The 17,367-nt window shown below is 34.6% G+C and overlaps 1 protein-coding gene and 1 pseudogene across 2 annotated transcripts; both read left to right on the forward strand.

The window, feature by feature from the left end:
• The first annotated feature begins 7,383 nt into the window (after positions 1–7,383).
• LOC147925565 (uncharacterized) lies at positions 7,384–9,740 on the forward strand. Its single transcript, XM_087489748.1, has 4 exons — positions 7,384–8,525; positions 8,617–8,904; positions 8,994–9,218; positions 9,293–9,740. The coding sequence occupies exons 3-4, from the start codon at positions 9,126–9,128 to the stop codon at positions 9,623–9,625; spliced, it is 426 nt and encodes a 141-aa protein (XP_087345874.1). The 5' UTR covers positions 7,384–8,525; positions 8,617–8,904; positions 8,994–9,125; the 3' UTR covers positions 9,626–9,740.
• Positions 9,741–14,787: 5,047 nt separating this feature from the next.
• LOC104750442 (putative WRKY transcription factor 63) lies at positions 14,788–15,811 on the forward strand (annotated as a pseudogene). Its single transcript, XR_015585353.1, has 3 exons — positions 14,788–15,042; positions 15,144–15,266; positions 15,426–15,811. The product of XR_015585353.1 is annotated as a putative WRKY transcription factor 63 (transcript).
• The last annotated feature ends 1,556 nt before the right edge of the window (positions 15,812–17,367 follow it).

Genomic DNA, 17,367 nt, shown 5'->3' on the forward strand with positions numbered 1-17,367 from the left:
TCTGACCGGTATACTTCTCCTCTGATCTCCCTCTAGCAAAATGACCCTCAGCTACTGATTTAATGTTCTGAGAAACCTCTCTCTCCTTGTCACGAGCTGCTACCATAACATCATCTAACCGAAACTTCTCTCTACTAGTACTATATTTCAAAGTTTCAACCAAACTATCAAATATTGCTGGAAGAGAACTTAACAATATAATCGTATGTACCTCATCCAAAACCTCGATCTGCAGATGATTTAGATCCACAACAATCTTCAAGAAATCGTCTATATTGTCATCAATCCTCTTATTATCTTGCATCTTAAATGTATAGAAATTCAACTATGAATACACCCGATGCGGAAGAGAGGTTGGCATAAACATCTTCTCAAGTGTGGACCACGCCTCTGCCTCGGTTTCGCATAGCCCGATGTTCCTCAAAACCTTATCCGCGACATTCAAGAATATAACATTATTCGCCTTATCACATCTCTCCATCCTCGCGGCTTCATCCGCATCTCGCTTCTTTTTATTTTCTGGATCTTGTCCCTCTTCTTTTGTAAGCGGAACCGACGAAGGTTTTTCCACGAGCACATCCTTCAAACCGATAACACTCAGATGCGCACGTATCCTCGTCTTCCACAGAGAAAAATCTACCGATCCGTCAAACACCGCAATTGGAACACCTGACATCTCCGATTCACCTCTGCGCACCTAACCGTACAGCTCTGATACCAATTGTAGACTTTATGATCTGAACCGATTGATTACAAGAAACTGAATCGAGAAACGAATGATGAAGAAAACGAAAGAACAAAAGAGAAAACAAGAGACACCATGATTTACGAGTTCAGGATCCTAGCCGGATCCCTACGTCTCGCCGGAGTTAAACCACTCTGGAATCCACTAGTACTATGAATCACCAAAACCGTTTTACAAAGCTCTCGATCTTTCTCTCTCTCACCTTGATTCTATCTCTAATCTCTCCGATTAAGATCTAACCACCTTAACAACCTAAGGTTAGAGATAAGATAGAGATTACAATCGAAGAAGTTAAATAAGGACGAAACTACCCTCCACCCTTGTTATAACAAACTACGATCGTCCACACGCTATCTCACGATCCTTATAACATGCGTGTAAGGATTTTGCAGTTCATGATGATACATATGGTGCAGAGATGATCCAATTTGACAAAGTTGTGTCTGAATCGGTTATGCCTCAACTCGCAACAATTGACCACCAAGCAATTACATTGGAGGAAGATGACACAAACCATATCGTGAACCAAGAATGTGATATTAACGATTATTTGTTGGATGATAACCGATCCTGGGCTAATCAATTTCCCCCATTTCCATTCGGAGACCTGATGTTTTCTTGAAAACATTGCTGCTTTTCATTAGAACCTTTTCGAGGTTTGAACAACCAAAACTATCAAGCTTGCTTTTTATGTTCTCATTGATAGCTTCTTCACTTCTTTTCAGGTTATTTTGTTTTTGTAATTTAGATTCATATCATCATATGCGTCACAGTTGCTTACAATATATTTGTGCGTAAAAGATTTGTTGTTTCACTGGTGTAGTCTATACATATTTAAAATTTCTACGGAAACCGTAATAGAAAAAGATATATAAATATATAGGCCCTGATTGGTAACCGCTGTTACTTTTGACTGTAAAAACTTTGACTTAAAAATTTTAGCCACTAATGAATGCATTGTTTGAATGTTATTCTCTTATTAATCATGAATTTCATAAACTCTTTTATAGTATTATTAGTGATGATGATGAAAAAATAAAATTTATAATTGAAATAGATCTTAAAACAAAGAGAAAAAAATGAAAATAATTAATTTATAATAATAAAATATGTAAAATATTTATATATACTTTTGTAGAGCTTTTAAATATAAAAGGGAAAAAACGAATGCTTTAAAAATTGTTTAGTTTTAAAGAATGAATTTGAGGCTTAAAAAACAAAGGAAAACAAGGAAGAGGAAAAAAAAAAAGACTTTTAAAACTTAAAAAAAAATAAAAGACAAAAATGTGTGATTGACAAAAAATTGGCTGTCAAGACTTTAAACATTTTTAAAGTTTTAAAAGTGTGTTACCAATCAGGGCATAGTAAGAGTGTTCCTTTATATCAGAGGTAACCTATCCGTAGTAGATAATAATTTCAAAACTATGAACCAACTGAAGAACAAAACTATATATTTTTTTTTGTTAAAACATAATTTGGCTGTAATTGGTGGCAGCTTATTGTTTTTGTACCATTCAGAAGAACAAAAGTATAATTCTGGTTTTTTTTCTTAAAAGTGATTCAGTTGTCTTCAACTGTTCATTGAGTAGTTTTGTGCAAACTTGCAATGATAAAAACAAGATCTTTAAAAGTTAAGACGTGAAACTAATTTTTAATAACTTTATGAAGGAAATTGTAAAAGTAACAATATAAGTATATTAAAACGATACACCAAAACTGTATGCCAAAAAAAAAAATATATATATATATATAACAATATTGTCAAAATCCAATCTTTTTATAGATAAATATGGGTATGTGACCTATGTCTAAGAAATTAATGAAGGCTATATTTATATATATGGGCTTATCAAAGATAGCTTCAGTTTTGAAGTTGATATCATACGGTGATTCAGATGTTAATATTGGTCTTAAAAACCTTGTTGATAAGTCTCTTATCCATGTAAGAAACAATAGTGTCTACATGCACTGCTTGATACAAGAAATGGGTAAGGAGATTGTCCGGATGCAATCCAAGGAGCCTGGAGAACGAGAATTTCTTGTGGATTCAAAGGATATTTGCGATGTACTTGAAAATAAAACAGTAAGTATTTTAGTGATCTTGTGATATAGTTTTTAAAAAAAGTATTAATATTATATCTTGACTATTGATATTATTATAATTTCAGGGGACTACAAACGTTCTAGGTATATCACTCAATACAGATGAGATTGACGAGTTTCATATATATAAGGACTCCTTCAACGAAATGCGTAATCTTCGTTACCTAGATATTTACAGTAAAGATAGGTACAAAAAGAAAGAACTTAAATGGTATTTACACAATAGTTTCAACTATTTGCCTCCTCAACTTAGATTATTGAGGTTGGATGGATATCCCAATGAGATTTATGCCTTATAACTTTTGTCATGTATACCTTGTTAAGCTCCAAATGCAAACTCGAAAAACTATGGGATGGAACTCATGTAAGTTTTTTAAATTTGTTATTTCACTTATGATATCTAACTTACTTATACTTCAGACAATTAAACGGCTCAAGGACATAGATTTGCAAAGATCTCGGAATTTTAAAAGAAATTCCAGATCTCTCTATGGCCACCAATCTCAAGAAACTTAATCTCTATAATTGTTCGAGTTTGCTGGAGCTTCCTTCCTCTATTCAATATCTCAATAAACTGAAGGTCTTGCTTATGAGAGGATGCAAAGATCTAGAAACTCTTCCTAGTGGAATCAACCTTCTTTCTCTTAAAAGATTTGATTTCCATAGATGCTCAAAGTTGCAGATGTTTCCTGATATCTCAACCAACATCTCAGACCTTGATGTAGACGAAACAAGGATTAAAGAATTCCCATTCAATATGCCTCTTGAGAAACTCACTGCTTTTAGCATATGTAATATAAAGAGTGTGATATCGGGGGACACAGTGCAAGTGCGTACTAAACCTTTTCCTTTTTAGTTCACCTTTTTTTTATCTAACATTTTTATATACAATAATTTTACATTTTTTTCTGCCGCTTACACCTCTCATGACCATGTTGTCTCACTCTTTGACAAGACTATTTATCTCGGATATCCCAAGTTTGGTGGAGCTTCCTTCCTCTATCCAAAATTTCAGTAAACTTAAGCATTTGTGGATTACAAAATGCGTAAATTTGGAGACTCTTCCCACTGATATCAACCTTGAATATCTTAGAGAGCTTTATCTCACTGGATGCTCACGTTTGAAGAATTTTCCTGACATGTCAACCCACATCTCATCACTATATCTAGCAACAGGGATTGGAGAGGTTCCTTGGTGGATCGAGAAATTGTCTCGCCTTGAGAGCCTACAGATGAATGGATGCAAGAATTTAGATCGTATGTATCACTAAACATTTCTAAATTGAAACGTCTTGGAGATATAACCTTTTCAAACTGTAGAACGCTGAATCAAGTTAGGTGGACTGATAATCCATCTGTGGTGGCAATGACAAACAACGTCCGCCCTGAAGACACTACAAGAAAACACGGTTTTTCCGACTACAATCGGCGACTAAAGTCGTAATCGTTAAATTTGGCGACAATTTAGCCACTAATTGGCGACTGTTTTGTGACTATTATGATATAGTCGTATATCAGTCGCTTATTTGCGACAAAACAATTTAGTCGCTAAAATAGTCGCTAAATGGCAACTAAATAGCGACAAATTAAGGAAGTTGTGAATATTGTCGTCAAACAGTCGCCAAATAAGCGACTAATGCTGTAGTTGCTAATATAGTCGTAAATTTGGCGACTATAATGCATGTTCGGCGGGTGTGAATTTTGTCGCAAAATAGTCGCTAAAAGTTGGTATAAAACACGTTTTTAGCATTCCGGAGTAGGTGTACCAGCATTTGGTGACTACGTGATATAGTCACTTTATAGTCGCTAAAAATGCCTATATAAGCTGAGCTCACCAATCGTTTATATCACTCGCATAAACACAATACAACACAAGGAAAAAAACGTGATCATAGAGATTTATAATAATGTCAGGAAGTTACGATTATAGTAATTTCCGGGAGTGGATGTACAAGAGGATCGATGAGGTGACGGGAAATTTTACAGAAGAATTCAGAGCCGAGATGGAGCAGTTCATGCAATTTGCAAATAGCCAGCCTTTTGCACAAGAAACGGGGGTAAGTTTTTTTGCCCTTGTAGTAGGTGCAAAAACGGGAAGCATTTTCTAGGGACTAGAATTTGGAATCATCTTTTTAGTTATGGGTTTATGTCAGATTATTATGTTTGATATAAGCATGGGGAAGAAATAAATATGGATATAGGAACGAGTACTGTTGATCCGACATTTATTAGTGGGAGTGAGGAAGTGGGTAATGTAGTAGAAGATAGATATGTGGATATGGTGAGTGATGCATTCTTCGATCCATCTCCTTCTTCCTCAATCTAACCCTAGCCCTAAACCTTCTTCGATTCTTCAATTTCGATCCATATCCTTCTTCCTCAATCTAACCCTAACCAGAAATCGATCCATCTTCTATGTTGTTGAATCCTGCTGTTAAGAAAACCAAAAAGAGAAAGGTTGCACCCAACCTTTCTCAAAGAGCCGGACCCTCTAACCAACCCCCACCCGTCGTTAGAAGACCCAACCCTCTTCCACCTCAGTACAATTTCACGCTGATGGCTCGAATTCCTCCGCCGTTCACGCCAACGTCTCGAATTCCTCTGCCGTTCACGCCCCAAGAGCAACAACATTTCCGGAACTTCCCACCGCCACAGGCGCTTTTCCAGAACTCAGCCAATCAAGTATCCTTTTGAAAGGTTTTTCAAAAAATTGAAAGGAAAAGCAAAGAACAAAAGATATGCGGCAGGATCAATTGTTGAATCATATATCAGTGACGAGATTGCTTATTTCTCTGAGCACTACTTTGCTGCTGACATAAAAACAAACCAAGGTGAGCAATTAAGAGTAAATATTTTTAAAGTGATATTTAATTTAATAGTCATAATAATTATTTTTTTAATTTTATGGTCAGATTAACAAGATTTGATGAAGGTGAAGCGTTTGAATATCATGTCCCTGGAGTACCCTCTATATTTACTCAAGTTGGCCGTCCCAGTGGAGAAATGAATGAAATATGGCTTTCAGGTGATGACTATCGTTGCGCATACGCATATGTTTTACGGAATTGTGACTATTTTCAACCAGTTGAGAGGTATATAATTAGTTACATGTCACAAATTAGTTACATTTTAAGATATCTAATTCCACTATATTTTCTCATATACATTTGTGGTGATCTGGTTTTTCTATATTTAGTATGTTCGAGGATTATATTTCGGCAAAATATCCAGGACTTAGCGAGAAAGAACTCTCCTTGAAAAGAGTTGATGAATATCATTCATGGGTTAAACAATATGTATGTTAAATAATTTTTCGTGATATACCTTTTTTACTTATTGTTATTATTTAAAATAACGGGACTTATATGCAGGTTACTTATTGGATCACCTCCAATCCATTTCCTACTTGGGTTCAAGAAATTGTCCATGGACCTTTGAACAAGGCTAAAACATGGCCAATGTATTTTACAAGCGGTTATTTGTTTCATACAAAGAATCACGGTGCTGGACGAAAGACATGTAACTATGGGGTCTCTGTTTAAGGTGAAAATTATGTGAATGCATCTGATGCTGCAGATTTCTACGGGACATTAGCTGATATCATAGAACTTAAGTATGAGGGGATGCTTGGGTTGAAGATCACACTATTTAAGTGCAAGTGGTATGACCCTGTTATTGGTAGAGGCACTCGCAGAAGTAATGGTGGCGTTGTAGACGTTCTTTTATCCAGAAAGTACAATAAATATGAACCATTTATTCTAGGTATGTATATTAATTTCCACATTAATTATATATTGTTACTATCACCTTTATATATAATATGTGTAACCTTTACACGTTGATAGCAAAACAGCATCTCAAGCCCACCAAGTTTGTTATATTCTGTACCCATACATAAAGAAACCGAAGCATTTGTGGCTCAATGTTCTAAAAGTAAATCCGAGGGGAAATATTTCTGGAGAACCAACTCTTTTGCAAACAGAAACTGATGATGTTGTATTGATCACTACAATTGAAGATGTCATAGTAGACAATTTGGAAAGGGGAGACCAAATAAATCTCGATTATGATGTTGCAAACGCAGAACCTGAAGATGAATTTATGTGTAATTTATCGTCTTCGGATGATGAAGAAGAAGACGAAGAATAACCCTGATATGTAAAATAAATTATGTATAAGATATGTAAAATAATTTACTGTTTAATAAACATTTGGAAGACCTTGTTAATTTCTTTAAGATTATTGTTTTATACAATAAGTATAACTTTTTTTGTGTCATAAAAAAAAAATTTAACAATTTGACTTTGGGGTTACTCGAAACCAGGTCTGATGATATTAATCAGGGTACGTTAACCATCTGAACCAATTCCTTTTTTGTGAATATAAACAAAACATATTGCTTATATTGTGTAATAGTCCTCTTATATTTTGGGCAAAAGAAATTTGGGCCCAACAACATTTCGATCTGATCCATCAAAATCGATCTGAGACAAACCTATTCCTAAACCTAAACCTAAAACATTCGATCTCTCCTTCTTCCTCACTTCCTCATCTCCTTCTTCCATTAACCCTAAATCAATCCATCAATTCGATCCATCTCCTTCTTCTTCAATCTACCTTCTTCGATACATCGTCCTTCTTCCTCAATCTAACCCTAACCCTGAACCTTCTTCGATCCATCTCCTTCTTCCTCAATCAATTTATCTTCTATGTCATCGAATCCTGCTGTTAAGAAAACAAAAAAAGAGAAAGGTTGCACCCAACCTTTCTCAGAGAGCCGGACCCTCTAACCAACCCCCACCCGTCGTTAGAAGACCCAAGCCTCTTCCACCTCACTACAATTTCACGCCAATGGCTCGAATTCCTTCCCCGTTCACGGCCCAAGAGCAACAACATTTCCGGAACTTCCCACCGCCACAAACGCTTTTCCAGAACTCAGCCAATCAAGTTCCTGATCCGCTCATTTCGACACCTGAGGTTCAGAACAATACTGCTCACATGCCGGAGGATCATCGGCTATCTCCAACGCAGCACTCTCATGGTCATAGTCAACAACCGTCTTCTCAAGGTAACAACTACGAGCCTCAACTCCAGGATGAGACGATGCAATCTCTAACTGCCCTGCTTACGATGCCTGGCCGTGAGAAGTTTACGACTGTTCTCTCTCCCATACCGTTGAAGAAGACGACTTGGTATTGTTTCTAGCTTTGGTTTGATGTAGAATTCGATTTAATTGCTTTGGTTTGGTACAAGCAATCGGTTTGTCATACTTAGGATGTCTTTGGTTCTCATAGTTTGCGGATTGAATTCTTGTTGCTTTAAATTGGTTTGTTTGATTAAAAGTTTCAATCTTGTTGCTTTCAATCGGTTTGTCAATCTCGTCGCTTTTAATTAGTTTGTCATTCTCGTTGCTTTCAATTCGTTATAGTAGTGTATGTGAAACAATTGATGCAACAGAATCTCTTTAGCATATATTGATTGATTATTTTTTTTTGTTTGCGTTATAACTGATCTGACTAACTAGCATTGTTTATATGTGTGGAGGTTTGATCGGGACAAAAAAGGTCAACTTGTTCGGAAGATTAGCAAGATTCTTACAAACAAATTCGATGGTCCATATTATACTTGGACTTGTGTGCCTCCCGATCGAAAAGACAGATACTTCATGGAATTTGCGGTAAGAATAGTACAATGTAACATGTTTTCTAGTTTATTGCTTGTTTTCACTAACTTCACTAACATAATTCCTTCTCTCTTTTGTTATGTAGAAAACTCACACCTGGGATCCATTGATAACAGGAACCGTTCAATAACATTTCAACACCATCTGTAACCGTCGGATGAAGGGCATGGTTAGCGATGCAAGAACGTCTCGAATTAAACCTTCATGGATTGAAGGTACTCTCTGGCAAGAGATGGTTGATAATTGGGATACTGAAGAACAACAACAAAGGAGTTCAACCTATTCCAAACATCGTTTGTCTGACCGTAATGGTCTAGGTCCTCACATCCACTTATCAGGACCCAAGTCATATAGAGAAATTCAAGATGATCTGGTTAAGTCATTTCTAATTTGTTAGTTACATTTATATCCTTTCTAACTTTAAACACTTTCATAACCATTCTTTATTTTGTAACATTGTAGGAAGAAGAGTTGGGAAGAGAGGTCAGTATGGGTGAAGTTTTTTTCAAAACACATACAAAGCCGGATGGTTCTTATGTGAATGGCAAGACAGAGAAAATTCATCAAGCTTATCAGTAGAAGTTGCAGGAGAAGATGGCTGAGCTCGAGGCAGATTCAAGCCATTCAGATGGTACTTCACACCGTCGAGAGCTCACCAGCGATGAATGTACTGCCATCTTCCTTGAGGTAAAGTACCATTTCTATTCGATCATGAATTTGTTTTGCTCTTTATTTACAGTTTTTCTTTTTGGTAAAAACAGTGCACTGAGAAGGATTCACGAGGAACTCCTTATGGTCTTGGAAGCCTTAAAGCTAATCTTGGCAAGGTCAAGCAACGATCACAAACCGAAGCCTTTCTTACATTGCAAGAGCAACTCAAGGAAGCCCAACAGCAAATTGAAATTCAGGCGACTCTCAATGCTGAAGCTGCTGCTCGCGAAAAAGAGACTGCTCTCCTTGTGGCTGAGCAAAAGAATGAGATCAAAGAGTTGTCGTTGATGGCAAAGTTTATGCGCGACACTAATCCAGCCTACCTGGAGTTTATAGCCTCTCAATCAGCTGAGGAGGACAATCATCCTTCACCAACTCCATGATCAACTCCAATATGGTTCCTATATTCTCTTAACTCATGAACCAAGTTCTTTTGTTCAGTTTGTATGTGTTATAAACTCTTTCTCTCTTTGGTTTTGGTTTGATTTCTGTTTTAGACTTGTGTATTTTCTGGTTTCAATAAAATTATGGTTATGTATATAATGTGTTTTCATTAGATTTTGGACTTGTATATTATGTTTGTTCTCCATTTCATTAATTTCAGGATTAAAAATCAGGATTACAAAACAATAATAACCAGTTAATTTTATTATTTTCTAAAACAAATTTGTCGTTATGTAGTCGTCATTTAGACGGAACATTGTCGTTAGGTTGTCGTTAAATAGTCGCAAAATAAAACGACTAATTTAAGACTAAAGTATTGCAAATTTTATTCATGTAACAAAGTCGTAACTTCGTCGTAAATTAGTCGTCATATTTAACGACAATTACACGACAACTACTAATATAGTCGTACACTAGTCGTCAAATTGTCACTAAATTTAGTTACTAAATAACGACTAAGTGACCACAATTTACCGACAACAGTGTATAGTCGTTAATTAGTCGTTAAATAACGACTAATTAACGACCAAATGTATTAGCGACAAAATATTAGCTACAACAGTATATAGTCGCAATTTTTCAATCAACAACTATTTAGTGACTATTCCTACATTGGCCGATCGCCTGTTTTCTTGTAATGAGAGTGCGATGATAGTGATCTTGGCAGTGATCAAGAATGCCATGATAGGGATCTTAGCGGTAAAAGTGAGTTCAATGAAGACTTTGATTATACTAATTCTGGTAGTGAAACTGATTTCAGTCAAATCTTTGAAGAGCAGTATCCTTGGCTTGTAGATAACTTTCAAATGGTCAAACTCAACTGTCTCAACTGCTTCAGCTTGGATCAAGAAGCTCTCCTTCAACAAAAATCAAATATCCTGAGATCTATAAAGTTGTCATGTAAAGAAGTGCCTTCATATTTCACTCATCGTAGTTTTGGAACCTCCCTGACCAAAATCCGCCTACCTTATACCTTTCTCTCCCAACCGTTCTTCAGATTTAGGGCTTGCATCGTGGTTGATTTTGGATCTCTTTTAAAATATCCAAAATCTTGGTGTGCATTTGAAATACAGGCATCAGGCATCATGTCGGTTCAAGCGCACTATTGGGAAAGACTTTCATTCATCTTATCAACAGTACCTGGACCATTCGGAGTATAGTCATATGGTTATATTCGACTGATATATCCCTCTTAACGAAGATAATGGATTTAACTATTATAATTCTGTTGATATACAGTTTCAACTTACCCCTACCTGCTACCAGTTCATACTCAAAGGATGTGGTGTACTAATCTCTAAGGATGATAGTGATCTAAACAATTATGATGACTATCTTTACAATGAGACTGATTATAGTGACGAGCGTGAAGACATCGATACGGGAAATGAGACTGATTACAGTGACAAGTATGAAGACAGTAATGCTAGTGATCTTGATAATGAGACTGATCACAGCGAAGAGTATGAAGATAACTATGTGGAGATAAAGTGAAGAAGTAAGCAAATGCATGTAAAAAATTTAGATATCTCATAACTCATTTCCAAATCAAATATGAACTATTTTTAAGAATGAATCATTGAATTGTTTCTGCAGATTACGTGAAGGGCAAGCAACTCAAGAATCTACTGAGTAGCTTTGGAGCCAAACCGCAAATTTCTTAGGTAATTCCAAAATATTACAAACCATCTATCTTATCTTCAAACCAATTTTAGTTTCTAAATTTTATGGCTTTCTAGCTAGAGTAGCTAGAAAAATATGGACATGTGGCTTGTGATGACTATATCTATAATATTGAGGCTTCGTAGAAGAAAGATGTTAATATATCAACTTCTTTCAACTCTGCATTCAATCTGAATAAGCCTAGCTATGACCATGTTTCTACAGATAGAGACGAAGAACAGCTATGCAGTATACCAAGGCCATGAGTGAGTGAGTGAGTGAAGCATGTTCTGTTGTAATCTTCATGTGTAAGTTATCAACCCTAAAAATAAAAACCTTTTTGTGTGTTTGTAGAATTTTCTATAATTTGATTGTGCAGGACTTGTATAATCTGTTTCTTGTAGCTTAGTGCACAAGTCACATGAAACATAGTATAATATATACGGGTTGCTTACTGCACGCTTTCTCCAAAAAAAAAATATATATACTCAATATATTAGCTCCCTCTGTCCTTATGTTCGAGGGATTTCACACAAATTAAAAAATAATGATTATTAATTTTAAATACAATATTATTTTTTTATTAAAAAGTATTATATATTTATAAATTAATGACTATTGAATATTTTTAATGATCACTTTTTGAAGTTTACAAAAGTTTAATATTAATTAACTAAAAGTGGTAAAACATCAATATTTACGGGACAAAAAAAATTACATAACATAAATTTTTTAGGAACCGAGGAGTATTCAATACAATTGAATTACGTAGCTAGTCTGAAGAATATTATAGGGGTTCAGAAATATATATCATGCCACATTGTCACGAGCGGAGAGTTGGCATGATCATGGTTACAATTATCACTATTACAGTTAATTAACCACCGGTTACGGTTAGAAATTTAGTTTAAACTTAACCATAATCGTTTAATAAACGGTTAAACGGTTACGGTTAAATACGGTTCCGGTTGAAGCGGTTACAGTTATATACAGTTGCGGTTATTTGATAATATGATATGGTTGATATTATTTGATGATATAATATAATTGATATTATTTATTTATAATTAATATGTTCTTTTAGTGTACTCATATTTCTTCATATCATATTTCTTCATATTAAATAAATAATTATTAGTATATTTTATTATGTTTTTGAAATAGTTACAGTTAACGAATTACGGTTTAACTATGCGGTTAACCAACGATTTTGATATGGTTACGGTTAATTAACGGTTATGGTTAATATAATTTAACTATATATTTATGGTTAACGGTTACGGTTTTAAACCATTTTATACAGTTACGGTCTGGTTACGGTTAGGATACGGTCTGGTTACGGTCCAAAATACGGTTACGGTTTAATTTTGGTCATGCCTACTTCCAACAAAGTGAAAAAGAAAAAAAACAATTGATTTAGTTAACTATTACTTAATTTTATTAATTAATACAAAATTTTGTGTGAAGTTCTTTTTGTCTAATTATGTTAATTAAATTTTCACTTAATTATATATATATATATATATAAATAAATGCTGTATCAATAACAATTATTGTAACATTTTTAATTAATATTATATTTTTTCTTAAATAAAAACTTTGAACTTGTAAATTATTAATATACACTAATATATAAAATTCATGTGTACATAACTACATATATTGATAAAAGTTTAAGGCTAGCCCGACAAGCAGTATTATATACTAGTATATTTTTTTCTTTTAGTACCTAATTAGTACCTCCTTTAATCCACTTCTAAGTTCGAGTTAGTCAAAAATAAGCTGCTTATCTTTGCATGGGACCCAAACAAAGGATTACCTAACCAAAAAATCAAAATCAATATATGTTAGTTAATTATGAAAACCAACTGATGAAAAGATTATCTCTCTTTAGAAGCATCCACGAAAGTAAAATTTAATCATCGTCACAGACAAGGAAAGTGATGACTTTATCCTCTCATCGTCATGTCTTCTTCTCTCTTTTACGTTTGCACGAAATAACAAAATATCAAATGACGTAATGACATTTGATAACATAATTAGATGAAGTTTTGTTACACAGCTTTCATGAAGCTACGCAATGGCTCGTTCGTATGATTTCATCTAATTATGAGAGGGTGATTGTTTGGATACTATAATGACAACTTTACTCTCTTTTTTCTTTTTTTTTTCACATGAGAAATAGATAAAGTTGCGTTATGTCTTTCGTCAGGGCAAAAAACAACGTAAGACGTTTTTGTTAGGTTAGTGCAAAGGAACAAAGCATGGATTTACAATTACTGGAATCTGCACTTTTATTGAATTGCATGGGAATGATAGGGAAATGTGAGGGAATTTTCTACTAATTATAAATTTGGACAGAGAAAATTTGCAGTAAAGTATTTTAACATTATCACGCGTCATATTCTAGGTGAATCTTTATTTTATTTTCTGTAGATAATTGTATTCTATAAATTACACTCTTATGCACTTTTAGTTGCCTATGGCAAGTTAACAACAAGTCAATAATTGGTTGCGCTAGCTCATCTAATGATTTAAATGATTAGTTTAATTTAACTATAAAAAATCATGGCTCTGTTAGAAATATTGCATTGAAAACAATAACATTTGTGATGAAGTTATTATGTGATATTGTAACGTTATAACATTCTTAACATAGTTTAGATGGTTACCGATAAATCGGCGAAACTAACATATGGTTTCTGGCAAAATATGTCTAACATATAATCCAAATAATAACAACTGATTTTTTTTTAAATAGCTAAATAAATAAAATTTACAAATAATAATTAAAGAAATTCTTTTTATCAACAGTATTAGTTAAATAACTGATGAAAATAATTAATTTACACTTATATATATAATAAAGATAACAACGTCGTTTGGAAAAAAAGTGTAACTCGTAAAAATGTTAATTCTTTTTGCTGGTCCGATCCTTTCTCCGCTAAACTTTCCCATATATGTTGTTCTTCATTTTTCCTGTTTCTAATTTTGTATAGTTTAAATTTATTATTGTTACAGTCAGTCCTCTCTGTGTCTGTCTTTTTCTTTCTCTTATCTTTTCGTGACGCACGACATAAAGAGACGTGTCTGCGTGAAACGTAATGAACATAAGACAACACTTATGGAATTTAAGAAAAATAATATTGATTTTTATTAGAATGACTACTACCTTTCGACGAAAAAAAACTATCAATACCGAAAGTGTGTTGACGGGCTTGTGAGACCAAAGTGGGAAAGGATGTATGGAAAAAATGGAGAAATGTGGGAGCGAGTATAAGATTGTATTTGGTGAGATTCAAAACCTTTATAAATGTTTTGAAAATGAATAGTTTCAAAGGTTGAAGTTTTCCACATTATAAACATTAAAAAACAGAAGTCGGCGAAAAGAATTTTTTTTTCTATATATAGTGAAAATCAAACAAGATTTCTCAACCTTAAACCAGAAAATGTTTTCCAACATCGATCACAAGGCTTTGGCAGCACTCCTTCATGGCCAAGGATGCGCTAACAGCCTCAAGACGCTCCTCGACAACCGCGAAATAAGTTCAGTTTTGATAGAGCCACTGATCAACACCATTCTTGATTCTTTCTCACTTGCTCTATCTTTTGTGGATTCTCCTAATCATCCACTACACCATGAGTCTTCTTCTCAAAACATGGCAGGTCTTGTGCCTCAAAGATCATCCAAGAAGTAAGTTACAACAAAATTCTAAACTCTCTTCGCATATATGTTATATAAACTTGTTCAAAAAAAGAAAAGTTCATGAGTTTCTATTACAAAACACATTGCAGAGAGATTTGCGGTATACATGTCATAAAGAATTACAGAGACGAGTCCCCGACTCCGCGCCCTGATGACGGTTTCACCTGGAGGAAATATGGACAAAAAACCATCAAAACCTCGGTGCACCAAAGGTTAGTTAATTTAGGTTTGTTAGGGAAACAGAGCAAATGGCATCCCAAAAAAAAAAACAAAAAAAACAGATTCTTTGTTCTATGAAAGACTTGTATATACAAGTAAATGTGTTTTTCTTATACGTAGGAACAAATTCAAGTGTGATATGATCTTTGCAGGTCTTACTATCGGTGTGCCTATGCAAAAGAGCATAACTGCAATGCTACGAAGCGGGTGCAGATGATCCAAGACTGTCCTCCAGTGTACAGAACCACTTATATGAGACAACATATATGTAAATCTATCCCGGTTTATGATGATACGTACGGTTCAGAAATGATTCAGTTTGACCAAGTTGTTTCTGAATCGGTTATGCCTAGATTCACATCAACTGATCACGAAGCAATCACCATTGAAGAAAACAAAGCCACAGACCATACAATGAACCAAGAATGTGATATTAACGATTTCTTGGTGGATTATGACCATTTTTGGCCGAATGAGTTTCCCTCATTTTCATATGGAGACTCGGTGTTTTCTTGACAACATTGTTGCTTTTGATTAGAGTCCTTTCCAGGATTAAACAACAAAGCTACAAAGCTTTTTATGTTATCATGGTGGAGATTTATCGGTTCTTCACTTATGTGTTTTGTATGTAATTTAGATTCATATGCGTCACTTTTTTTTGTTTGCTTTACATTTACAGTGTCTTTTTGTTTTTGTTGGTGTAAGAGGAGGTCTTGTCAATGGTGTATTCTTGCGGTTATTCAAAAATAACGTAAAAGATTATGTAATATATATACAACTGTGTCTGCCTTTGATTGAAGAAGATTTACAAAACAAATATGTGAAAGTGGGATAGATAACAAATGATAACTAGGTGAATCTTGCGTTACTTGCAGGATGTATTGGCACGTATATATCCACTTTTTGGGTAATATTATACGAGAAAAGTGAACGTGATTATACTCCTATCATGCAATTTTTAATGCTATCTAATTCCTCGAGATGTTAAGAGGGGTTATCATCATAGCTTCAATAGAAAATTCTGATTGCTTGGGCAAAATCTGGAAGAACTTTAGCTATGCCAATGTGGAGATCATCAAGGAAGAGTACATAAACCCACAAAAACCAGTGAACCATCAGCCAAACACATTATGCAGACAGCAGAGTATATTTTGTCGATTTACTCTGCATAAAGAACAAATAGAAATATAAGTATAATGATTAGAGAAAGAAACAGCATTAAGAGAAACAATAAGCCATGAAAACATGCATTTAGAATTAAAAGATAAAAATCATAAAAGCAACTGATATTAGTAGTAGACCTACAACGGACATGATATTATAATTCCTTCTCTTTAGTCTTCATCCTCTTCTTCTTCTGATTCCTCTTCTTCTTGTAGCCGAACGAACCATATTAAAAACCTCAAAATGACTCATGAAATCAGAAGGAACTACTGTGAAGCACTTCTCAGGAGGTTGGAAGCTCACGTTTTGAATCTTATTCATCTTCTCCTTTTCAAAGGACATAGTCACATCTCCAAACGTGTAGGAGAGACGAAAGGAGAACTTTCCAACTTGTCAGGAGAAAGGATATTTCTATTGTTTAGCTAGCATATCTTACATACAGTCCCAAGACCTGCAATTTTCAGAAACTTTATTTCTGAAAAATTCAGTTCCAACACTATTTGAGTGGCAATAAATGGGAAGAGCTCAAGACTTTACCTTGTTTATATTTCAGGTCCATCATAACATGACAGCTCATCTGACACAGTACTGTATTGCCATCCATTATATTATTTTAACTTCAGTTTATTATAAAGGCTGGGGAACACAGAGTTCAGCTTCACCTGAAGTGTTCTTGAGTTTACTTTGATCTGTGTAAAAATGCGTTCGGTGGTCAAACTTGTTTACAAGTTTCCAAGCTAAGACAGGGCAGGGAAGACACATTGTTTTCCTCTTCGATCAAAAGGGTGAGAAGTTAAAAGCTGTGTAGCTTCTCATATGCTTCGGTTTTGTTTGAGGCTTCTTCTCTCCGTCAATTAGCTTTGTGTTATAAGATAGGTTAGGTAATTAACTTAATTACTCGAGTCGTGGTGGAATAAATAATATGGTTTC

Source organism: Camelina sativa, chromosome 16, assembly GCF_030686135.1.
Source record: "Camelina sativa cultivar CO46 ecotype springtype chromosome 16, ASM3068613v1".
NCBI lineage: Eukaryota > Viridiplantae > Streptophyta > Magnoliopsida > Brassicales > Brassicaceae > Camelina > Camelina sativa.

Excerpts from the sequence above, each read along its gene's own strand:
- LOC147925565 (XM_087489748.1), top strand. The coding sequence starts at position 9,126 with ATGGCTGAGCTCGAGGCAGATTCAAGCCATTCAGATGGTACTTCACAC. Across the intron at positions 9,219-9,292 it reads GTACTGCCATCTTCCTTGAG|TGCACTGAGAAGGATTCACG; the intron begins GTAAAGTACCAT and ends TGGTAAAAACAG.